This window comes from Balaenoptera physalus (genome assembly GCF_965194825.1).
Source record: "Balaenoptera physalus genome assembly, chromosome: 6".
NCBI classification, from domain to species: domain Eukaryota; kingdom Metazoa; phylum Chordata; class Mammalia; order Artiodactyla; family Balaenopteridae; genus Balaenoptera; species Balaenoptera physalus.
The window spans coordinates 3,785,140-3,810,014 of NC_138885.1; the positions used below are offsets into that span (position 1 = coordinate 3,785,140).

General features: G+C 37.8%; 1 protein-coding gene across 1 annotated transcript in view; it reads left to right on the forward strand.

The window, feature by feature from the left end:
- The window catches only part of HERC2 (HECT and RLD domain containing E3 ubiquitin protein ligase 2), a 214,764-nt gene that overhangs the window by 117,540 nt on the left and 72,349 nt on the right, over positions 1 to 24,875 (forward strand). Inside the window, exons 42-51 of the mRNA XM_082466157.1 lie at positions 153 to 420; positions 566 to 702; positions 1,191 to 1,289; positions 2,798 to 2,966; positions 3,070 to 3,195; positions 5,049 to 5,157; positions 5,275 to 5,414; positions 11,258 to 11,448; positions 12,175 to 12,280; positions 12,369 to 12,460. Of these exons, the coding sequence (XP_082322283.1) occupies positions 153 to 420; positions 566 to 702; positions 1,191 to 1,289; positions 2,798 to 2,966; positions 3,070 to 3,195; positions 5,049 to 5,157; positions 5,275 to 5,414; positions 11,258 to 11,448; positions 12,175 to 12,280; positions 12,369 to 12,460 (1,437 nt within the window). The remainder of the gene's footprint in view (positions 1 to 152; positions 421 to 565; positions 703 to 1,190; positions 1,290 to 2,797; positions 2,967 to 3,069; positions 3,196 to 5,048; positions 5,158 to 5,274; positions 5,415 to 11,257; positions 11,449 to 12,174; positions 12,281 to 12,368; positions 12,461 to 24,875) is intronic.

The window sequence follows — 24,875 nt, forward strand, 5'->3', positions numbered from 1 at the left end:
TGTTTTATCCATTCATTTAAAAATACACATGTAAGCCAGGACTTTCTATAGTTTTGTACTGTAGTTCATAGTAGTGGTCTGTACTTTCCATTTCCCTGGACTTCTCAGTCCCCTGATTTAGAAACCCCCAAGCTCCGCTCTCATTTGCCCAGGCTGCCGCGTTGGCCGTGTGTCAGTGTCTGGCTGTGGAGTCTACTCACCCCTTGAGCCCTGTGTTTGAAGACTGCAGCTCCAGCGAGGCCACGACGCCTGTCCCTGTGCAGCGTGTTCGCCCAGTTAGAGCGAAGAAGCACAAGCAGTCTCCTGGTCCTGCTCTGCCTATTGTGGTTCAGCTCATGGAAATGGGGTTTCCTAGAAGGAACATCGAGTTTGCACTGAAGTCACTCACTGGCGCCTCTGGGAATGCTGCTGGCTTGCCAGGTACTGGGTTTTCCTTGTGGGTGTTAGACTTAATGTGCCCACCCATTTGTTTGTAGGCTTCCCGTGAAATGCTAGCGTCAGAGGCCCCTCGGGAGGCAGGCGCTGTGGTCCTCACCATGGTTGTGCTGTGTGTGCTTGCTCCTAGGCGTGGAAGCCTTGGTTGGGTGGCTGCTGGACCATGCTGACGTGCAGGTCACGGATCTCTCGGATGCAGACACGGGGTCTGAGGAGTGTTCAGACGAGGAGGTGGTGGAGGATGTGGATGACACGGCCTATGCTGTGGTTAGTGCTCCCCTCATGCCCATCTGTCCTGAGCTCTGGATTCCTCTGCACCACTCCATGGGCCCCTCTGCGGTTCTGCTGGGCACGAGGCAAAGCTACGAAGTGCTGCCTGGGTTTTCTGTCTCTTAATTACTTTTAGCTTTAAGACAGACCCTTGTTCCAACATCTAATGATGTTGGGTAGCCATTAGAGAAGATCTTAATAAAAAAATCATTATTTACAGGACACATTGACTTCTGATCTGAGCCAGTCGTTTTATGGGATTAATTTGGATATGGCTCAGAAATTTTCTATACTTTCAGCTTTTGAGATTTATTCTGCTTACAATCCTGTTGCTATTAGTCTCTTTTAAATGAAGAATTTTATAGTGAAAACATAGGATAATATTTTATACTTTCTTTTTTAATATTACAGATTTCACAAACTACTTTCTTTTTAAGTAGGTTTATCTGGTTCACCATTTAAAAAAATGTATTTGTCTTTTGTAGTCTACTGGTGCTGTTGTAACAGAGAGCCAGACGTATAAAAAGCGAGCTGATTTCCTGAGTAATGATGATTATGCTGTGTACGTGAGAGAGAATATTCAGGTGAGTAATTGTCTTAGGCTGGAACTTTGTTTAGGTTTTCATTCAGCAAATGTCTGAGCATCTCAGAAAGTCAGAGAGGGAGGGTGCAGCACCCAGCAGGGGAGGCCACTGTGGCTGCAGCAGAGGACGGGGGAGCAGAAGATGAGCGGGGGCGGGGGGGTACCAGAGCCAGAGAGCAAAAGGGGCTCGTCCACAGTGACGTGGCGCACAGCGCTGTGCTTCTCGGTGACCCCCATTGTGGACACTTTTACAATCTGTTTTTGCTTTTAAAAAAAAAATGTTATTCTCATTGCCATCTAATTTTAAACATTTAGTTATGCTCTTTATGTAGTCCTTTCTAACCTTAAATCCTTTCTTTTCCTGTTTTAATTCTTCTGTTCCAGTTAGTATACTTCTGGGAAAATCCCAGAAATCATCTCATTTCTCCTGTAAATATGTCAACAATATGTATCGCTAATAGATAAAGGATTTTATTTTTAACATAACGACATTACTGTTACCTAGCATTGCCTCACAGAATAAACAATAATTCCTCACTATCATCTTATATCTAATGCTTGCTCAGATTTTCCCAATTTTCTCAAAAATGGCTTGTTATAGTCATTTTTTAAGAGTTGGATGCGAACAAGATCACGCATCTCACATTTGGGTGATGTGTCTTTGTACCCTAGAACAGTTTCTCCCTCTTTGTTGCCTTTTCATGCCATTTATTTGTGGCTAAAATTACGTTGGCCCACATCTTCCTCCCTCTCCTCTGCACCTCCTGTAAAGTCAAAGTGAGGGCTGGAGGGCGAGTGGACTCAGGCTGCATCTTGGGAAAGAATGTATCGTACGGACCAACATGCAGCATCACTTGTCGTCTGCGCCATCCGTTCTCTATTAATTGTCCATCTTGGCGCTTCAGTAGCCTGTAATGTCATTATCTAGACCCATCAAGAAGGGTCCCACCATAGTGATTTTCTAAATTCGTCCTCCCTTCCAAATTTATTAGCTGGAGTTCTGTTCGTTGAAGAAAACTTTCTTATCAACTCTGGTTGATAAACTATAATATAGTTTGTATACACAGAAAAGGCAGAATAAATGGTTGTTTTTTGTTTGTTTGCTTGTGTTATCAGTTTTCATAGTGGTGAATTGGTGCCCTGGTACTTAAAAAGATGACCAAGAACCTTTATTTTGCTTATTATCATTATGATGAATTTATTGGCTGTTATGGATTTGATGTGTTTCAGCCATTTTACTTTTGGTCAGGTTGTTCTTTTGAGGGACCCCATTAATCTTTGATAGCTCCCTTGCTTGATGGCACGAGTTGATCCAAATTCATCTTGTATATTTCCTGCCCCAGACATCGAACCAGGCAGTTTTCTAAAGAGCCCTGGTTCCTTTTAGTGTAAAATGATTCTGAGAGCATGCTGGGGGGGTAGAGGAAATTTTTCTTAGGACTAGAGTAATACTACTTACAATTGATCATTTTACCTGTATACTGGACTGGATTTTTAACTTAATTTTAGGTGGGAATGATGGTTAGATGCTGTCGAACATACGAAGAAGTGTGTGAAGGAGATGTGGGCAAAGTTATCAAGTTGGATAGAGATGGATTACATGACCTCAATGTGCAGTGTGACTGGCAGCAGAAAGGAGGCACCTACTGGGTTAGGTATATTCATGTGGAACTTATAGGTGAGAACATTCTTCATTAAGTTCTTTTGTCTTTCTTAGTTAGATTCAGAGTTCCCAGAAATGAATGCTAATTGTAGTTCATTTTTTTAATTGGAATCTCTAGGCTATCCTCCACCAAGCTCCCCTTCTCACATCAAGATTGGTGATAAAGTTCGCGTCAAAGCCTCAGTTACCACACCGAAGTACAAGTGGGGATCTGTGACTCATCAGAGTGCGGGGGTTGTGAAAGGTAATGTTCCCCAGGCAAGAAAACTCCCAAGTGCCAGCTTTTCATCAGCTAATGTAACTTTTTATTTTTTCATTCAAGGGCAAGAAAAACAAGTGGAAAGCAAGCCTTATGATACATAAATAGTGTTGTTTTGCTTTTCAGTGCTCTGTAGACCAGGAGTACACCTGTTGTTGGACAGAGTCAGATGTATTAACTCACTGCAACTTGATACCCTGGAAAATGGGGTGTCTCCATAAGTGGGTGTAACAAAGACTAATGGGGTTTGCATTGTGTATTTTGGGAGGGGTTCAAGGAATGGGGTAATTCTAAGAATCTTAATGAAGATTATTTAGAAGGAAGAACAATGGACTCACAGTGAGGTTATGATGAGCAAGGAAGCAGAGCAGCCAGGATGGGTTTGTGGTTTGGATTAGATTGAATGTGACCAGATATGTTAAAGAGTAGTTCTGGTTTTATCTCAGTCTGTTACAGTGTCAGGGTGGCCTTGTCTAATGTTGGGGTTCTGTAAACTTGTTCTGTCCATCCTTCTGCCAAATGGCTAGCTTCCTCAGTGTTCTTCTCTCTTTTCTTACTGCTGTGTAAGAATTTAGGACTAAATTTAAGAAATGGATGTGTGCAAATGTTACGAGTTAGCAACTGGAAACACAAAATTCTCCTCAGCTTATATTTAATCTGATATTCTTGAGATTTCAGATCAAACACATGGCATAGTTTAAAAGGTATACTGTGTCCATTTTAACAATTGCATGAGAAATGATCCAAGTATATGTGTGGTTTTATTTTATCTTTAAACTCTCTCAGTGCTATTTTTCTTCGTTTTTTCTTTTTCTTTCTTTTTTTTTTAAAAATATGTGCTGTGTTAGTTTTGTTTTTTTTTTAAACTTTTGGGTTTATTTATTTATTTATTTATTTATGGCTGTGTTGGGTCTTGGTTTCTGTGCGAGGGCTTTCTCTAGTTGCGGCAAGTGGGGGCCACTCTTCATCGCGGTGCGCTGCCCTCTCACTGTCGTGGCCCCTCTTGTAGCGGAGCAGAGACTCCAGACGCGCAGGCTCAGTAAATTGTGGCTCACGGGCCTAGCTGCTCCGTGGCATGTGGGATCTTCCCAGACCAGGGCTCGAACCCGTGTCCCCTGCATTGGCAGGCAGATTCTCAACCACTGCGCCACCAGGGAAGCCCTCTTTGTTTTTTCTTGTTTCAGTCTTGTAGAAAACTCTTACTGTCAAACAGCTTAGATTAGAAGTGGCTGCAATGGTGGTACAGGAGTGTTAGTATTTCTTAGGTTACATAAGAACAAATAAGCCATTTAACATTTTACTTTAACAGTTTTCTTTACTTAAGAGATTCTTCAAAGTTTTACAAATCAAAACAAAGATAAATTTAAATAATAACTTGGTTTAGAAGTTAATGTTTGGAGTAGCTTTCACCAAAGGGCAATAGATGTCTAAACGTTATTAATGTAATTTTTATTCCCTAAGATAACTGAATGGAGTTTTTGCTTGGCGTAATTAAACAAACCTTCTTATTGCGGAAAATTTCACACATATACAGAAGTAGAGAATATAGTATACTGAGCTTCTGTGTACCCATCACCTGGCTTCAACAGTTGGTGAACTCCTGGCCAAAGTTGTTCATCCATGATCCCCTCCCTCCGTTATTTTGAAGCTAATCCCTGATTGACATCATGTGTTAGTTCATCCATAAGTATCTTAGTATGTCTCTCTAAAAGAGAAGTACTCTTTGTAAAACAGAAATAACTATAATATAATATCCCATAGCTAGGTATAGATTTAATTTTAATTTTAGGTTTTTATTGGTGACAAAGATGTTCCAGACAATTTCTATTCTGTCCTAGCTTTCAGTGCCAATGGAAAAGATGTTATTGTCGACTTTCCTCAGCAGTCTCACTGGACTGGGCTGTTATCAGAAATGGAGTTGGTACCTAGTATTCATCCTGGCGTTACGTGAGTTTTTATTTTTATATTGCTAGATTTGTTTGGGAGGGATGGTTTTCTTTGGAATTAAATTTAATAAATGACCTCAGCTTTTTCTTTTCAACTCATTGGCTATTTTAAAAACAGGTGTGATGGCTGTCAGATGTTTCCCATCAATGGATCTAGATTCAAATGCAGAAACTGTGATGACTTTGATTTTTGTGAAACTTGTTTCAAAACCAGAAAACACAACACCAGGCATACATTTGGCAGAATAAATGAACCAGGTATAGTAGACTGGTTATGTTCTCTTTCATCAGACTATGATTAATGAGATAATTATTGTGGAAACAAATGTACTTAACTTTGCTCTTTAGAGTTCATATTTATATGGTGAGCACTGTACTGTGTGCACAGCAGAACAGGAAAGATGGTCCTACCCACTTGATGAATTGCTGCTTTTTCTTCAAGCAATGAGTGGTCACTGGAGCTAGAATAACAGGGTTTGTTTGCTTGTATTTCCATAAAGAACAGTAAAAGGATCTCAAGAAACTAGTAAACGTTTCGTTGGATGGGATGTGGGATTGGAGAGACGGAGAGTGAGTCTTTTTATTTGTATATCTTTTAGTATATATTTTTTTATTATGGTAGAATATATACAACATAAAATTTGCCATTTTAATCACTCTTAAATGTACAATTAAGGGAATATTGCACACTGTCATCACTATCTATTTCAGAGACTTTTTCACCATTCCAAAATAGGAGTGTACCCAGTAAGCAATAATCCCCATTCTTCCCTTCCCCAACCCCTGGCAACCTCTAATCCACTTTCCATCTCTATGAATTTGACAACCCTAGGTACCTCATGCATAAGTGGAACCACACAAAATTTGTGTTTTTGTGTGTCTGACTTCTTTCACCTTGCGTTAGGTTTCCAAGGTTCATCCATGTTGTAGCATGTGTCAGAACTTCATTTCATGGCTGAGTAATAGTCCATTGTATGTATATACCACATTTTGCTTATCCAGTCATCTCTTAATGGACATTTGGGTTATTTGTACCTTTCAGCTATTGTGAATAATGTTGCTGTGAACATTGATGTACAAATCTGTTTGAGTCCCAATTTTCAAAACTAGGAGTAGAATTGCAGGGTCATTAGGTAGTTCTTTAACTTTTTGAAGAACCGCCAAAATGTTTTCCATCCTGGCTGCACCATTTTACATTCCTACCAGCAATGTTTTTGCTGTTCCAGTTTTTCCACATCCTTACCAACATTTGTTATTTTCTTCTTCTTTTTTAAAATTATAGCCATCCTAATGGGTGCAAAATAGTATCTTGTGATTTTGATTTGAGTTTCCCTAATGACAAATGACATTGAGCCACTTTTCATATGCTTTTTGCCATTTGTATATCTTTTGCGGGGGTGGGGGCATGTCAATTCAATTTTAAAACTTTTGATATTGAGTTGTAGGAGTTCTTTATATATTGTGGACATTAAATCAGATATGTGATTTGCAAATATTTTATCCTATTCTGTGGGTTGTTTTTTCACTCTCTTGATGGGATTCTGTGATGCAGTTTTAAATTTTAATGAAATTTAATTTATTGTTTCTTTTGTTGCCTGTGCATTTGGTGTCATACTTACTTCTGGGTCAACTTAAGAAATCATTGCTTAAATCCAGAGTTGTGAAGATCAGCCCCTATGTTTATAAGAGGTTTATAGTTTTAACTTTAATTTAGGTCTTTGAACCACTTTGAGTTAATTTCTATGCATGGTATAATGTATAATTTCATTCTTTTACATGTGTATCCAGTTTTCCCAACACTATTTGTTAAAAAGACTGTCCTTTCACCATTGAATGGTCTTGGCAGCCTTTTTGAAAATCAGTTGACCATAGATGTGAGAGTTTTTTTTCTGGGCTCTTGATTCTATTCCATTGGTCTATTTGCCTGTCCTTACATCAGTACCACACCATACACAGTGATTATGATAGCTTTTGTAGTAAGTTTTGAAATTGGGAAATGTGAATCCTCCAACTTTGTTCTTTTTCAAGATTGTTTTGACTATTTGGTATCCCTTGGAAGTCAATATGAATTTTGGGATGGGTTTTCCTGCATCTGTAAAAAACAGTATTTTGGTAGGAATTGTATTGACTCTGTATATCACTTTGGACAGAATTGTCAGTTGTCTTTCCATTTACTTAGATCTTCTTTAATTTCGTTCAGCAGTGTTTTGTGATTAGTGTAGTCTTAGGCGTTCTTGGTTAAATTTATTCCTAAGTGTTTATCTTTCATGCTATATTAAATTAAATTATTTTTCAAAATTTCCTTTTTGGAATATCTGTTGCTAGTGTATAGAAATATACACTACACACATACACTGCATGTTTTCAACACATTTTGTGTGTTGAATTTATATCCAGCAACTTTGCTGAATTCATTTATTAGCTCTGACAGGTTTTTTTGGTGGAGTCTTTAGGGTTTTCTGCATGTAAGATCATGTTGTCTGTGAACTGGGATAGTTTTACTTCTTCTTCTCCAATTTGGATACCTTATATTTCTTTTTCCTGTCTTATTGCTTCAGCTAGATCTTCCAGTACTACGTTGAAGAGAAGTGGCAAGGGTAGGCATCCTTGTCTTGTTCCTGGACTTAGTGGGGAAACTTTCAGTCTTTAAGCACCGAATATAATGTTAGCTGTGGGTTTTTCATAAATAGCCTTTATCATGTTGAGGAAGTTCCTTTCTAGTCCTAATTTGTAATATTCTCTTATCTTTATGAAGGAAATCTGTAGAATCTGCAGAGCTGTCTCCTTTTCAAGGCTAACTTTGAATACTTTCCCGTTTTGTTTTGTTTTTGATCAGCCTGCCATGGGTTTATCAATTTTATTAGTCTTCTCAAAGAACCAACTTTTGACTTTGAATTGCTGTCTCTCATATTTTTTTCATTTCTTTTTCCTATGGAATTTAGGTTTATGTTGATTCTGTGCCCCACCCCCGCCCCAAATGCTTAGTTCATTAATTTCTCACTTTCATATTTTCTAATATATGAACTTAAAATTGTAAATTTATCTTTAAGCATGGCTTAAGCTGTATCCTGTAATGCTGATATGTAATAATATCTCATAATCATTCATTTAAAAGTATTTTTAAAATTCCATTGGAATTATTTTCTTATATTCATCGATTTTTAAATTTTCAACCATGTCCACATTTTCTACCTCTATATATTTATTGGTTTCTGCATTGCATTCAGATTGTGTATCCTGACTGATCTTCGGCATTTTTGGGGAAACTTTTGTATGATCGTAAGACTCAGCATATAATGGGATTTTACACATGTTTTATGCGTGCCTGAAAGAATGTCTCCTGCAGTTTTATGGTGAAGTTAGTGTTTGCTTAGTGTATCTTTTTCTAGCCTTTTACCTAAACTCAGTATTTCAGTAATCTTGTGATTAGTGGAGGTTGTAGATAGTTTTGTTTTTTAAAAAAATTCCAATGTGATGATCTTTGTCTCTTATTTGGATCATTTAGGTATTTATTTACATCAAAGGCAGTTACTGAAATATTTTTTTTTAATTGATCAACTTCTTAGTGGTTTTCTTTGTTGTTGTCCCACCTGTTTTCTGTTCCCTTTTTTCTCCATTCCATCTTTCTTTGGACTGATAACGTTCTTTATTAGTTAGCGAACCACCACCTCCCCAACACACACACTTGGCTTAGAAGTTACACACATTTAGTGTGTATTCATATACTATATGAGTAGTGTATGTTGTATACATTTTTGGTATTAGTAGTTACTCAAGATATTGTGACATCCTTTTTTGACTTATAAAATCTAATATTATTTAGTATTTTTACCCTCCTCCTAAGCAATGCAAGGACCTGAGATCCCTTTAACTTCATTAACCCTCATTGTGATTTAAATTACCATGTTTTTATTATTGTGTTTAAAAATTTTACACGTGTAAATTTTAAACAATACAAGGCATATGATTGTTATTTTCTATATTTGTCAAGATTTTTTTCACATACTTAATATTGTAGTTTTTTTTCTATTCCTTTTTGTGTGTTTCACTTTTCATCCATCATCATTTTTCTCCTGCCTAAAGAATGGCCCTTAATATTTTCTTTAATGCATCTCTGTGGTTATGAATTCTCTTTTTGTGTGTCTTTATTTCTCCTTTATTTTTGAAAAATATTTTTGCTGGGACTTTTCTTTCAGCACTTTAAAAATACTATTCCATTGTAATTTGGTTTATATTTTTTCTGCTGAAGTCAGCTGCAAATCTTAGTTACTGTTCCATTAAAGCTATTCAGTCTTTGTATTCCCCCTTAGCCTGCTTTTGAGGTACTCTTGTCTCTGTCTTACACAAATTTTACATGTGTGCATATATGTGTTTCTTTGTATTTATCTTTCTGTGGTTAGTAGAGCTTCTAATTAATTAATTTTCCAGGTTTTTTGAGCTTTAATTGACATATGACATTGTGTAAGTTTAAAGTGTTCAGTGTGATGATTTGGTACACATATATTGCAAAATGATTACCACAGTAAGGTTGGTAGTTAACACATCCATCACCTCACATAATTACCCTTTTTTGTGTGTGTAGTAAGAACATTTAAGATCTTCTCTTCCAACTTTCAAAGTAGGGCTTTTAAAATCTGTGCCTTGATATCTTTTGTTGGTCTTGGGAAATTTTCCATCAGTCAATATTTCTTCCAGTATTATCGATGCCCTATTTTCTTTTCCTTCTTTTTTGGGGCTCCTCTTTCACCTGTTACTCTTATCTCTGTCTTCTAAGTCTTTCACCTTCTCATTTATGTTTTCTAAACTTTTGCTCTTCAGTTTTTCATTCTAGATATTTTTTTACTAATTCTCTTTTCTCCTGAGTCTAGTCTGCTGGTAAACCTATTCATTGAATTTTTAATTTTAATTACTGTATTTAACAGTTCTAGTCTTTCTTTCTTTTTTTAAAAATAGTTTCCAGTTCTCTGCTGAGATATTCAGTGTCTTTTCAAACATAGTGAGTATAGTTATTATAAAATTTGTATCTTATAACTCTAATATCTGGAGCCTCTTTGGGTCTCTTTCTATTGTCTGTCATTCTCATAGCTTTTAGTCATGTTTTTCTTGTCTCATATTCCATCATGTACTGGACATTATGTTTAAAAAATTATTTCTTGAGTCAATTTGAGGCCTCAGATATTATCTTTCTCCAGGGATTGGAGGGGAGACGGTTGATCTTCTAGGTAATTGGGGTAAGTAACTATGTGGGCTCACTTCAATCCAGTTTCATTGATTGAGGTGATTTCATGCAGAGCTGCAAACTGAAAACAAACAGACAACCCTGCAGAGTTCACCCTTCCTCTAGGGGTTCTTCCTGTTGGGATCCCAGCCCAAAGTGTGAGTTTTTCTGTGGCCATCCCCTTCTTTCCTGGTGAGCTCTGGAGTCCAGTTCCTGGCCCCCTCCCCCTAGGAAGCCATCAGAAGTGTCATGTGTCCTCTTTAAGGTTCCCCTTAGAAACTGACAAATACACTGGGGAAAAGCAGCCTCTGATCCATGGGGCGCTCATCTCGACACCTTGCATCTCAGCCTTTCTCTGATTTTGGTCCCATAATTCTTTATCACCCTGTTAACTCTGATACTTTCAAGATTTATTTATCTTTAAATGTTTTGTCTGCCTCTTCTAGTTGTCCTCAATGGGAGAGCTAGATGAATTTCCAGATTTACCATTAATGGAGGTAGAAACTTCACAAATTTGTTCTTGTTGCATTTATGAAAGGTTTTTTGATAAGAATGTTTTCTGTAAGCACAGTTACTGAACTTCCCCCCCCCGCCCCAACCCCAGCTTATATGTATTGTTCTATCTGAAAATGTATCACTCTGTTGTTACTCAAGAGAGTCCAGTGGAATAAATCATAGCATTATATGAACTTTATCTCATAAATTGGGGTTAAATACCTTGACTAGGTTTTTTTGAAGCCATTTTAGGTATTTATTAGCTCCTTTTAATTTGGAAACTTACTATTTTCTTGAAGTAAGGAGCTCAACACTATGTAATATTTATTTCTTGGTTGTGAAGGTTCTGTCCCACAAGTATTAACACTGTTTGACCGCCATTAAATAGGACAGTCTGCAATATTTTGTGGCCGTTCTGGAAAACAGCTGAAGCGCTCTCACAACAGTCAGCCAGGAATGCTGCTGGATAGCTGGGCGCGGATGGTGAAGAGCCTAAACGTGTCATCCTCTGTGAACCAGGCTTCCCGTCTCATTGACGGCAGCGAGCCCTGCTGGCAGTCCTCCGGCTCACAAGGAAAGGTAGTGTGCCATGGGGGCACTTCCAGAAACACTTCATTTAGATGGCTTTACCTTTTAGAGCTTCAGCACGAACTTTGAAAAACCTACTAAGTTATACTGTGATGGCACCTCTCAGTACTCATTTTGTGTTTTAGTTCATAATTACTTTAAAGTTGCAGAGTAATATGCCATCCAGCTTTTATTGTCAGAGATTTTTAAACAGTATAGGTAATAGATTTTATATAACTGATAGAGGGTATAATAGGGTTTGTTTTGTTTTGTTTTATTCCCCCGCATAAAATGTATGAGTTCAGATTCTGCTTCTGGTTAGAAGTTTTTCTAATATATCCTAACAAATATGTGTTTATCTTTGGAATGCCGTTTTATTCGCACTTACATGTGGGTATGCCTCATCTAGACATGCAAGTTAGACTTGGAGAAAGGTGCTTTCCCTCCACTTTGACTCTAGCATTTTCTATAACCTACTCTTTGATGGGTATTAAGGGACCACCCTAGGTCAGGAGTCTATAAACACATGATTCCTGGGGCTTAGAGGGAGACATTCTTCTAATAAACAAGTAATGCAGTAGAATACTCTTGTTTCTGCCAGCTTAAAGGCAAATTCTATCTCTCATGTGAAATTATATATTTTAAAAATCTCATTGAGAGTCAAGCTTTAGTGATATTTTCTAGCTAAAATATAGCTGAATTTTACTAAGAAGGCTCTTTTTTTTTTTTTTTTTAAAGCATTGGATTCGTTTGGAGATTTTCCCAGATGTTCTTGTTCATAGATTAAAAATGATAGTGGATCCTGCTGACAGTAGTTACATGCCTTCCCTGGTTGTCGTGTCAGGTAATTGAATTACTTTACTCAAAAAGTATCTTCTGTCATATAATAAAAACTCCTTTGTCTGATTCCTTTACCCCCTTTTTCTTCCTAGGTGGAAATTCCCTAAATAACCTAATTGAATTAAAGACAATCAACATTAACCCCACTGACACCACAGTGTCCCTTCTGAATGACTCCACAGAGGTAAGTAGAGTCTCCGTACTGTTCTCCGTGGTGGCTGCACCAATTTACATTCCCACCAACACTGCAGGAGGGTTCCCTTTTCTCCACACCCTCTCCAGCATTATTATTTGTAGACTTTTTAATGTTGGCCATTCTGACTGGTATGAGGTGATACCTCATTGTAGTTTTGATTTGCATTTCTCTAATTAGTGATATTGAGCATCTTTTCATGTGCCTGTTGGGCATCTGTATGTCTTCTTTGGAGAAATGTCTATTTAGGCCTCCTGCCCATTTGTTGATTGGGTTGTTTGTTTTTTTGATACTGAGCTTCATGAGCTGTTTGTAGATTGTGGAGATGAATCCCTTATCAATTGCATCATTTGCAAATATTTTCTTCCATTCTGAGTGTTGTGTTTTTGTTTATGGTTTCCTTTGCTGTGCAAAGGCTTTTGAGTTTAATTAGGTTCCATTTGTTTATTTTTGTTTTTATTTCCATTACTCTAGGAGGTGGGTCAAAAAGAATCTTCCTGTGATTTATATCATAGAGTGTTCTGCCTGTGTTTTCCTCTAAGAGTTTTATAATAATCCAGCCTTACATTTAGGTCTTTAATCCATTTTGAGTGTTTTTTGTGTATGGTGTTAGGAAGTGTTCTAATTTCGTGCTTTTACATGTAGCTGTCCAGTTTTCCCAGCACCACTTACTGAAGAGGCTGTCTTTTCTCTATTGTCTATTCTTGCCTCCTTTGTCAAAGATAAGGTGACCATATGTGTGTGGGTTTATCTCTGGGCTTTCTCTCCTGTTCCATTGATCTGTATTTCTGTTTTTGTGCCAGTACCATACTGTCTTGATGACTGTAGCTTTGTAGTATAGTCTGAAGTCAGGGATCCCGATTCCTCCAGCTCTGTTTTTCTTTCTCAAGATTGCTTTGGCTTTCGGGGTCTTTTGTGTCTACATACAAATTAAAAAATTTTTTTGTTCTAGTTTTGTGAAAAATGCCATTGGTAATTTGATAGGGATTGCATTGATACTGTAGATTGCCTGGGGTAGTATAGTCATTTTCACAATATTGATTCTTCCAATCTAAGAACATGGTGTATCTTTCCATCTGTTTGTGTCATCTTCTGTTTCCTGCATTAGCATCTTATAGTTTTCTGAGTACAGTAAGTCCCCTACATACGAACCTTCAAGATGCGAACTTTCAAAGATGAGAATGTGTGTTCACATGTCCAGTCATGTAAGTTAGTTCACGTGTCTGGCGTACATTGTCATGTGGGTGCATCCTCTACAAGTGGTTGTGTTTTTGTGTACTTTACTGTACAGTACTGTATAGAGTACAGTAGTACAGTATCTTTATTTCAAGCCCAGGATGGGCTTTATGGCCTTTATTATGTTGAGGTATATTCCCTCTATGCCAACTTTCTGGAGAGTTTTCTTCCTCTTTTTTTTTTTTTTTTTTTTAAATTTATTTATTAATTTATTTATGACTGTGTTGGGTCTTCGTTTCTGTGCGAGGGCTTTCTCTAGTTGTGGCAAGTGGGGGCCACTCTTCATCGCGGTGCGCGGGCCTTTCACTATCGCGGCCTCTCTTGTTGCGGAGCACAGGCTCCAGACGCGCAGGCTCAGTAATTGTGGCTCACGGGCCCACTTGCTCCGTGGCATGTAGGATCTTCCCAGACCAGGGCTTGAACCCATGTCCCCTGCATTGGCAGGCAGATTCTCAACCACTGTGCCACCAGGGAAGCCCCTGGAGAGTTTTTATCATAAGTGGGTGTTGAATTTTGTCAAAAGCTTTTTCTGCATCCAGTGAGATGATAATATGGTTTTTATTCTTCAGTTTGTTAACGTGGTGTATCACACTGATTTGTGGATACTGAAAAATCCTTGCATCCCTGGGATAATCCTACTTGATGATGGTGTATGATCCTTTTAATGTATTGTTGGATTTGGTTTCCTAGTATTTTGTTGGGGATTTTAAAAAAAAAAATATTTATTTATTTATTTGGTTGAGTCAGGTCTTACTTGCAGCAGTCAGGCTCCTTAGTTGCAGCAGGCAGGCTGCTTAGTTGTGGTTCGAGGGCTTCTTAGTTGTGGCTCGCCAGCTCCTTAGTTGCAGTACATGGGCTCCTTAGTTGCAGCAGGTGGGCTCCTTCAGTTGAGCCTCACAGGCTCCTTAGTTGCGGTTCACCAGCTGCTTAGTTGCAGCATGCCTGTGAGATCTAGTTCCCTGACCAGGGATCAAACCCAGGCCCCCTGCATTGGGAGCACGGATTCTTAACCACCGCACCATCAGGGAGGCCACCCATTGAGGATTTTTGTGTCTATGTTCATCAGTGATAATTGCCCTGTAAATTTTCTTTTCTTTCTTTCTTTTTTATTTTTTGTGTGTGTGTGTGTGTGTGATATCTTTGTCTGGTTTTGCTATCAGGGTGATGGTGGCTTCATAGAATGAGTTTGGGAATGTTCCTTCCTCTGCAGTTTTTTTTTGCATTAGTTTCAGAAGGATAGGTGTTAACTCTTCTCTAAATGTTTGGTAGAATTCACCTGTGAAGCCATCTGGTCCTGGACTTTTGATTGTTGCAAGTTTTAAAATCACAGATTCAGCACATAATTAACTGAAAAGCTTTTGCACAGCAAAGGATACCCTGGAGAAAATGAAAAGACAACCTGTTGAATGGGAGAAAAAAAATTGAAATGATATGACTGATAAGGGATTAATATACAGCATATATAAACAGCTCATACAACACAACAGCAAAAAAACAACCCAATTAAAAAATGGGCAGAAGAACTGAATAGACATTTTTCCAAAGAAGAAATGCAGATTGCCAACAGGCACATGAAAAGATACTCGAAATCACAAATCATCAGTGAAATGCAAATTAAAACCACAATGAGATATCACCTCAGACCTGTCAGAATGGCTGTCATCAAAAAGAACACAAATAACAAATGTTAGCGAGGATTTTTGCAGAAAAGGGAACAATTGTACACTGTTGGTGGGAGTGTAAATTGGTACATGTGTATATCCGAAAAAGATAACATGTACCCCAATGTTCATAGCAACATTATTTACAGTTGTCAAAATAGGGAAGCATCGTAAGTGTCCATCAACAGAAGAATGGATAAAGACGTGATACATGAATAAAATGGAGTACTGTTCAGCCACAAAAGAGAATGAAAATTTGCCATTTGCAACAACATGGATGGACTTGGAGGGCATTATGCTAAGTGAAATAAGTCAGACAGAGAAAGACAGATACTGTATGATATCACTTACATGTGGAATCTGAAAAATACACCAGCTAGTGAATATAACAAAAAGAAGCTGACTCACAGACATAGAGAACAAACCTAGTGGCTCCCACGGGGAGAAGGAAGGGGGGAGGGGCAATATAGGGGTAGGGGATTAAGAGGCACAAACTATTAGGTATAAAATAAGCTACAAGGATATATTGTACAACATGGGGAATATAGCAGATATGGAGTATAACCTTTAAAAATTGTGAATCACTATATTGTATACCTGTAACTCACATAATATTATATATCAACTATACGTCAATAAAAAATAAATGGCTTAATTGATTTAAAAAAGTCACAGATTCAATAGCAGTACTTATAATTGGTCTGTTCATATTTTCTATTTCTTTGTGGTTCAGTCTTGGGAGATGATACCTTTTAGGAATTTGTCCACTTCTTTTAGATTGTCCATTTTATTGGCATATTGTTGCTCGTAATAGTCTCTTATGACCCTTTGTATTTCTGTGCCCTCGGTTATAACTTCTTTTTCATTTCTGATTTTATTGTTGCTGGCCCTCTCCCGTTTTTTCTTGATGATTCTGGCTAAAGGTTTATTAATTTTGTTTATGTTTTCAAAGGACGAGCTTGTAGTTTCATTGATCTTTTCTATTGGTATTTTAGTCTTTATTTCATTTATTTCTGCTCTGATCTTTATGATTTCTTTCCTTCTCCTAACTTTGGGTTTTGTTTGTTCTTGTTTCTCTAGTTGCTTTAGGCATAAGGTTTGTTGTTTATTTGAGAACTCCCCTCTTAGAATTGCTTTGCTGCATCTCATAGGTTTTGGATCATCATGTTTTTATTTTCATTTGTCTATAGGTATTTTCTGATTTCCTCCTTGATTTCTTCAGTGATCCACTGGTTGTTTAGTAGCATATTGTTCAGCCTCCACATGTTTATTTTTTTTGCAGTTGTTTTCTTGTAGTCGATTTCTAATCTCATAGTGTTGTGGTCGTAAAAGATGCTTGCTATTATTTCAGTTTTCTTAAATTTACCGAAGCTTGCTTTGTGGCCTAGCATGTGATCTATCCTGGAGAATGTTCCATGTGTACTTGAGAAGAATGTGTATTCTGCTACTCTCGGATAGAATGCTTTATAATATCAGTTAAGCCGCTCCGGTCTAATGTCGTTTAAAGCCTGTGTTTCCTTATTGATTTTCTGTCTGGGTGATCTGTCCACTAATGAAGGTGGGGTATTAAAGTCCCCCACTGTTATTGTGTTACTGTCGATTTCTCCTTTTATGTCTGTTAATGTTTGCCTTATATATTGACATGCTTTTCTGTTGGGTGTATATATATTTACAATTGTTGTATCTCCTTCTTGGATTGAAGAAGATATAACATTTCTTCCCCTCATTTTCAGTTTGTATGTGTCTCTAGATCTGAAGTGAGTCTCCTATAGGCAGCAAATATATGGGTCATGTTTTTGTTTCCATTCAGTCAGTCTGTGTCTTTTGGTTGGAGCATTTAGTCCATTTACATTTAAGGTATTTATCCATATGTATGTTCCTATTGCCGTTTTGCTAATTGTTTTGGATTTGTTTTTGTAGGTCTTTTTTCCCCCTTTCTTCTCTTCTCTTCTGATTTGATGACTATCTTTAGTGTTATTTTGCATTCCTTTTTTTTTTTTGTATGTATTTCTATTACAGGGTTTTGTTTTGTGGTTACTGTGAGGTTTTTGTACAGCAGTCTAGTTAAATATGTGCTTGTTTTAAGTTGCTGATCTCTTAATTTCAAATGCATTTTAGATACCCCGCATTTGTACTCTTCTCCCCTCATGGTCACTGTTTTTGAATTCGTATTTTACATCTAATTGTTTTGTCTATCCCTTAAACCCTTATTGTGGGTACAGATGATTTTACTCCTTTTGTCTTTTAACCTCCCTACTAGTTTTGTGTGTGAATGATTTCCTGCTCTATGTTTGCCTTTACCAGTGAGCTTTTTTCCATTTTGTAATTTTCTTGTTTCTAGTTGTATCCTTTTCTTTTCCACCTAGAGAAGTTCCTTTAGCATTTGCTGTAAAGCTGGTTTGATGTTCCTGAATTCTTTTAGCTTTTACTTGTCTGTAAAGCTTTTGTTTTCTCCATCAAATCTCAGTGAGAGCCTTGCTATGTAGAATATTCTTGGTTATAGGTTTTTCTCTTTCATCACTTTATATTGTGCACTCCCTTCTGGTCTGCAGAGGTTTTGCTGAAAAATCAGCTGATAGCCTTATAGGATTCCCTTGTATGTTATTTTTTGCTTTTCCCTTGTTACTTTTAATATTCTCTCTTTATCTTTAATTTTTTCATTTTTATGACAATATGTCCTTGTGTATTCCTCTGCGGGTTAATCATATATGGGACTCTCTGTGCTTCCTGGACTTGGTTGACTTTTTCCTTTCCCAGCTTAGGTAAGTTTTCAGCTATTATCTCTTCAGATATTTTATCAAGTCCTTTCTCTTTCTTCTCCTTCTGGGACCCCTATAATATGAATATTTGTGCACTTGTCGTCGTCCTAGAGGTCTCTTAAACTGTCCTCATTTCTTTTCGTTCTTTTCTCTGTTTGGTAGCAGTGATTTCCACTACTCTGTCTTCTAGCTCACTAATCCATTCTTCTGCCTCATTTAGGCTACTGTTGATTCCTTCTAGTATGTTTTTCAGTTCAATTATTGCGTTCTTTAATTCTGTTTGGTTGTTCTGTAATTCTGTTTGGTTGTTCTGTATATTTTCTAATTCTTTATTAAAAAACTTCTAATTTCTCGCTCTGTGCATCTATTCTCCTTCTGAGTTCTTTCATCATCTTTATGATCATTACTCTGAACTCTTTCTTGGGTAGGTTGCCTTGACGTCACTTAGTTTTTCTTCTGGCGTTTTATCTTGTTACTTCGTCTGAAACATAATCCTGTTGCTTCATTTTGTCTAAATTGCTATTTGTATTTTTATGTATGTGGTAGGTTGGTTCTGTTTCTCAACCTTGGAGTAGTGGCCCTCTGTAAGAGACGTCCTATGCGCCCCAGCAGTGCACTTCCTTCTCATCACCCAAGGAAGGGCCAAGGGCCAGCTGCTTCCAGGGTAGGGTCTGGCCTGCATTTGCAGACTTGGTCTGTTGGCTGCAGAACTGTCGTTTTCTTGCTTCTGGTGTCTGACCTCTGGTGAGTGAGGCTGGTCTAGATAGTTGAGTAAGATTCCTGGCAGGCGGGGCTGGTGCCTGCCCCCTGGTAGGTGGAGCTGGGTCTTGGTCCTCTGGTGGGCAGGACCATGTATAGAGGCAGCTGTGGGGTCAGGAAGTCTTTAGGCAGTCTGTCTGCTGATGGCTGTTTCCGCACCTAGTTTGTTGTTTATCCTGAGGCATTCCAGCATTGGAGCCTAGAGCCTGGTGGGTGGGGCCAGGTCTTGGTGCCAGAATGTCAGCCTCCAGGAGAGCTCATGCAGATGAATATTCTCCCGATATATCTGCCACCAGTGTCTATGCCCCCAGTGTGGGCCATAGCCGCCCCCTGCCGCCCCCTGCCTCCCCAGGAGACCCTCCAAGACCAGCAGGTAGATCAGGCCCAGATACCTATCAGATTGCTGCTTTTGCTCTTGGTCCTGGTGCACGTGAGATTTTGCATGCACCCTTTATGAGTGAAGTCTCTATTTCCCCCAGTCCTCCGGAGCTCCTCCGGTCAAGCCCCCTGCTCTTCAAAGCCAAATGCTCTCAGGGTTCCTCTTCCCGGTGCCAGACCCCCAGGCTGGGGAGCGTGATGTGGGGCTCAGAACTCTCACTCCTGTTGGAGAACCTCTGTAGTATAATTATTCTCCAGTCTGTGAGTTGCCAACCCTGGGGGGTATGGGATTTAATTATATCATGAGCCTGCCTGTCCTACCAGTCTTGCTGTGGTCCATCTTTATGTCTTTAGCTGTAGACGATCTTTTCTAGTAGGTGTCAGTCTTTTTCAACGATAGTTGTTCTGCAGATTGTTGTGATTTTATCGTGCTTGTGAGAAGAGGTGAGCTTAGTGTCCTTCTACTCTGCCATCTTGGCCACTCTCCCATAGTGTTCCTTTTTGATGGTTTGCAAATGACAATGGAGTTACCTTTTTTTGACCATCTCTATAATAACATTGAGCCCATTTTTTCCCCCTTAATTAAATAATTGTATTTATTTTAAAATTTGACATGTGTACAACTTGAATTTGTTGCTTATCAGATCAGCGTGAAAAGAAAACAAAACAAATTTCGTCCTCATTATCTTTGGTAAGAAGCAGGGGTAAAAGCTCTTGGCAAAAGTCATTGCCAAGCATGTCAGGGTGCTTTGTGCATTTAGCGTTGTGTTATTCACGTTAAATATCTGTTACTATTGCAATAGTTCTTTCTGACCATACATGTGACACTGGAAGTTGCTTTTTTGTTTTCATACCTTTAATTTGGTAATAAGGAAAATTTCAAAATGAATCCAAGTTAATTTTATCTCTTGAAAATTCTGTCTGAGAGAATCAGTGAAGGTTCTTTTAAACAGTACGTATTACAGATCAGTGAGACTGCCTTATAAATCTTGTAGTAAATCTTTCCACACAGATGTGAACACTATTTTAGTAAATTAAATATATTTAAAGTGACGCAGGTTAAAGCAGTTTTTTTTTTTTAACTACCTATACATTATCTCATGAGAACTTAGTTAATTGGTATGATAGTGGATAAAGATACCAAATAGTTGACTTTTTATTCATCTAAAGTTTATCATAAGTGAGTTTATTTTTAAATTATTAAATGCAGTTAGCTAATCATTGCTTTATTACTTTTATAAAAATTTTATTGGCATATAGTTGACTTACAGTGTGTTAGTTTCAGGTGTACAGCAAAGTGAATCAGTTATACATGTACATGTATCCACTCTTTTTTTTTAGATTCTTTTCCCATATAGGCCATTACAGAGTATTGAGTAGAGTTCCCCGTGCTATACAGCAGGTTCTTATTAGTTATCTGTTTTATATATAGCGGTGTGTATATGTCAGTCCCAGTCTCCCAACTTATCCCTCCACCCGTTATCCCTTGGTAACTATAAGTTTGTTTTCTACATCCATGACTCTACTTCTGTTTTGTAAATAAGTTCATTTGTAACCTTTTTTTTTTTTAGATTCCACATGTAAGCGATATATGATGTTTGTCTTTCTGTGTCTGACTTACTTCACTTGGTATGACTATCTCTAGGTCCATCCATCTTGCTGCAAATGGCATTATTTTGTTCTTTTTTATGGCTGAGTTACATTCCATTGTATATATGTACCACATCTTCTTTATCCATTCCTCTTTTGATGGACATTTATGTTGCTTCCATGTCCTGGCTATTGTAAATAGTGCTCTAGTAAAGATTGGGGTGCATGTATCTTTTCAAATTATGGTTTTCTCTGGACATATGCCCAGGAGTGGGATTGCTGGGCCGTATGGTAGTTCTATTTTTAGTTTTTAAAGGAACCTCCATACTGTTCTCCATAGTAGCTGCACCAATTTACATTCCCATCAACAGTGTAGGAGGGTTCCCTTTGCCCTACACCCTCTGTAGCATTTATTGTTTGTAGATTTTTTGATGATGGCCATTCTGACCAGTTTGAGGTGATACCTCATTGTATTTTTGATTTGCATTTGTCTAATAATTAGTGATATTGAGCATCTTTTCATGTGCCTGTTGCCCATCTGTATGTCTTCTTTGGAGAAATGTCTCTTTAGGTCTTCCACCCTTTTTTTTTTTTTTTTTTAAAGGGATTGATAGATCCCTTCTTATTTTTATTTATTTATTTATTTATTTATTTATTTATTTATTTGTGGCTGTGTTGGGTCTTCATTTCTGTGCGAGGGCTTTCTCTAGTTGTGGCAAGCGGGGGCCACTCTTCATCGTGGTGCGCGGGCCTCTCACTGTCGCGGCCTCTCTTGTTGCGGAGCACAGGCTCCAGACGCGCAGGCTCAGTAGTTGTGGCTCACGGGCCTAGTTGCTCCACGGCATGTGGGATCTTCCCAGACCAGGGCTCGAACCCGTGTCCCCTGCATTGGCAGACGGATTCTCAACCACTGCGCCACCAGGGAAACCCCACCACCCATTTTTTGATTGGGCTATTTGTTTGTTTGATATTGAGCTTCATGAGCTGTTTGTATATTTTGGAGATTAATCCCGTGTTAGTTGCTTTGTTTGCAAATATTTTCTCCCATTCTGAGGGTTGTCTTTTTGTTTTGTTTATGGTTTCCTTGGTTGTGTAAAAGCTTTTGAGTTTAATTAGGTCCCATTTGTTTATTTTTGTTTTTATTTTCATTACTCTAGGAGGTGGATCAAAAAAGATCTCGCTGTGATTTATGTCAAAGATTGTTTTGCCTGTTTTCCTCTAAGAGTTTTATAATAATCCAGCCTTACATTTAGGTCTTTAATCCATTTTGAGTTTATTTTTGTGTATGGTGTTAGGGAGTGTTCTAATTTCATTCTTTTATATGTAGGTGTCAAGTTTTCCCAGCACCACTTATTAAAGACACTGTCTTTTCTCCATTGTAGAGTCTTGCCTCCTTTGTCATAGATTAGGTGACCATTGGTGCGTGGGTTTATCTCCGGGCTTTCTATCCTGTTCCATTGATCTATATTTCTGTTTTTGTGCCAGTACCATACTGTTTTGATTACTGTGGCTTTGTAGTATAGACTGAAGTCAGGGATACTGGTTCCTCCAGCTTTGTTTTTCTTTCTCAAGATTGCTTTGGCTGTTCAGGGTCTTTTGTGTTTCCATACAATTCGTAAAATTTTTTGTTCTAGTTCTGTGAAAAATGCCATTGGTAATTTGAAATGGATTGCATTGAATCTGTAGATTGCTTTGGGTAGTATAGTCATTTTCACAATATTAATTCTTCCAGTCCAAGAACATGGTATATCTCTCCATCTGTTTGTGTCGTCTTTGATTTCTTTCATCAGTATCTTATAGTTTTCTGCGTACAGGTCTTTTGCCTCCTTGGGTAAGAATCATTACTTTATTATTTTTTCCTGCCCACATAAAGGCAGGCAAGTTCAGTGTGATCCCAGTGTGTTATGTTAAAGAAGCTGATACACAGCCAGCGATAGGTTAAGTTTTTCAAGCTGGAAGGTTGGTAACTTGTATCTAGAGACTATGGGACCATACCAACACTTTCCCCCAGGTCTAAGAGTTGATGCTCTGGCCTTTGGGTACACCAGAAGGTTTTTGTTCTGTTTATTTTCTTCCCGTCTTCAATAAATAAAATTTTGGAACACCATTCATTCTTGAATGTCATTAAACTGTTTTATGGAATACCATGTAATAAATTAACAGTTAATACCCATGGTGGTAATAAATTAATAAAGTGGCAAATGATGAAAATTGAAGATATTATTGAGTTTTTCTGAGAAAAGATAATATTGCATTTTAGTGCATTTTATTAACTTATTGCTGGGTAATGGAATGCAGCTTGTCTGTTGTCTTAATTATGCTACTGAATTTTTTTTTTTGTATTTTAAGTAAATCAATAACCACAGAAATAATTTATTCAGTAACTGAGATAGGTATTCATAAAAGGTGTATTGATTTTAATAAGTTTTCAGTTCAAAACAATTTATTACGTAATATTTGAGAAGCACAGAATAGTGTATTTCACGTATATGAGAAATATGAAGTATTGTGAGTATTCAGAAAATTCAAGGCCCACTCTCCATCCCTCCAGCAAACTTAAGAACTAGAATATTACCATTCCTGTAAAGCTACTGGACTCTTTTTTCTTCTAGCATTGCTTTTCCTATCAAAATGGTTTGTGACAGGAATTTTCTAACATAACTGAAAATAGTAAGTATACTGAATCCTCCATGAACCTATCACCCAGTTTCAACGATTATCAACATTTTGGCCAGTCATGTTTCACTAACTCCCTCCATGTGTCCTCCCCCACCCCCCGCCCTTTTTTTTTTTTTGAGGGTTTTAAAGCAAGTTCTAGACATGGCCTTATTTCAGTAGTGAGTACTTCAATTATTCATTTCTAACAAGGACTTTAAAAATGTAACCACAGTGCCATCACACTGAAAAATTTTTCTTTAATATCATACAATATCCAGTCAATGTTTAAATTTTCCCAATTATCCAATAAATGGTTTTTTGCAGTTGGTTACTCTGAATCGTGATTCAGGCAGTGTCTGCACTTTGCACTTCATTGAAATCTGAACTGTCTTGTTTTTTCCTTGCTAAAGAAAGAAACAGGGTCTTTTTTTCTTGTAGAATTTTTCATTTCTCTGTTTGTCTTTTTCACTCAACCTGTGCTTCCTGTGACATCATAGGTAGATCTTAAGGTTTGATTAGATCTAATCTAATTGAGGCAACAAGAAGTCATTGGTGTTGTGTGTGCTTTCTGCTGCTTCAGTCTTTGTTCACATGATATACAGGAATAGAGGAATACTCTGAATGTCAAGTACGGGGGATGGGGCATTCCGTGGGACAGGGAGGCAACTTTAAAAAATGAATGGCAAAGGCGTAACAGAGGGAGGTTGCATCCTGTTTGGATTCCGTTTTGGATAAGCCGAAAATAGAAGATGTTTATGAGATGATCAGAAAATTTGATCACTGGTAGCATTTAGATGATATAAGATTATTGATTTAGCTATCATAATAGTACTGTGGATATATTTTTTAAATGCCTGTATTTCAGTGATACATACTAAAGTTTTGAAACAACATGCTGCCTGGAATTTTCTTATGATAATCCATATATGAACAAAATCAGTCATCCATTGATAATTGTTGAACTAGGTGATGGGGTTATGGGGCTCTGTGTATTGTTTTCTCTAATTTGTATGTAATCAAGTATTTTTATTATGTTTTAAAAATTATGAAGGCTTTGTGACCTGAGCACCTAATCTCTTTCTTAATCATCTTGGTTTAAGAAAGCCTTAAGACAGAAAAGTTTTGGAGTCATTCAGTAAGGCTATCATACTATTTCATTTTAGTAAGAAAATCACTGTGAGTCCCATGCCTTGGATGGACATCCTTGGTGAATTAACAACTTCTTTTGAAAGCGAACCCCACTCAAATGTGCCTGCATCAACCCTGCCTAGTATTTCCAGAACTTAAGTAAAGGGGCTCTAACTTTCCACACATTCCATGTCTCATATGTCCTTCTCTCCAGTTAAAGTATCTAATGTGTTTGAT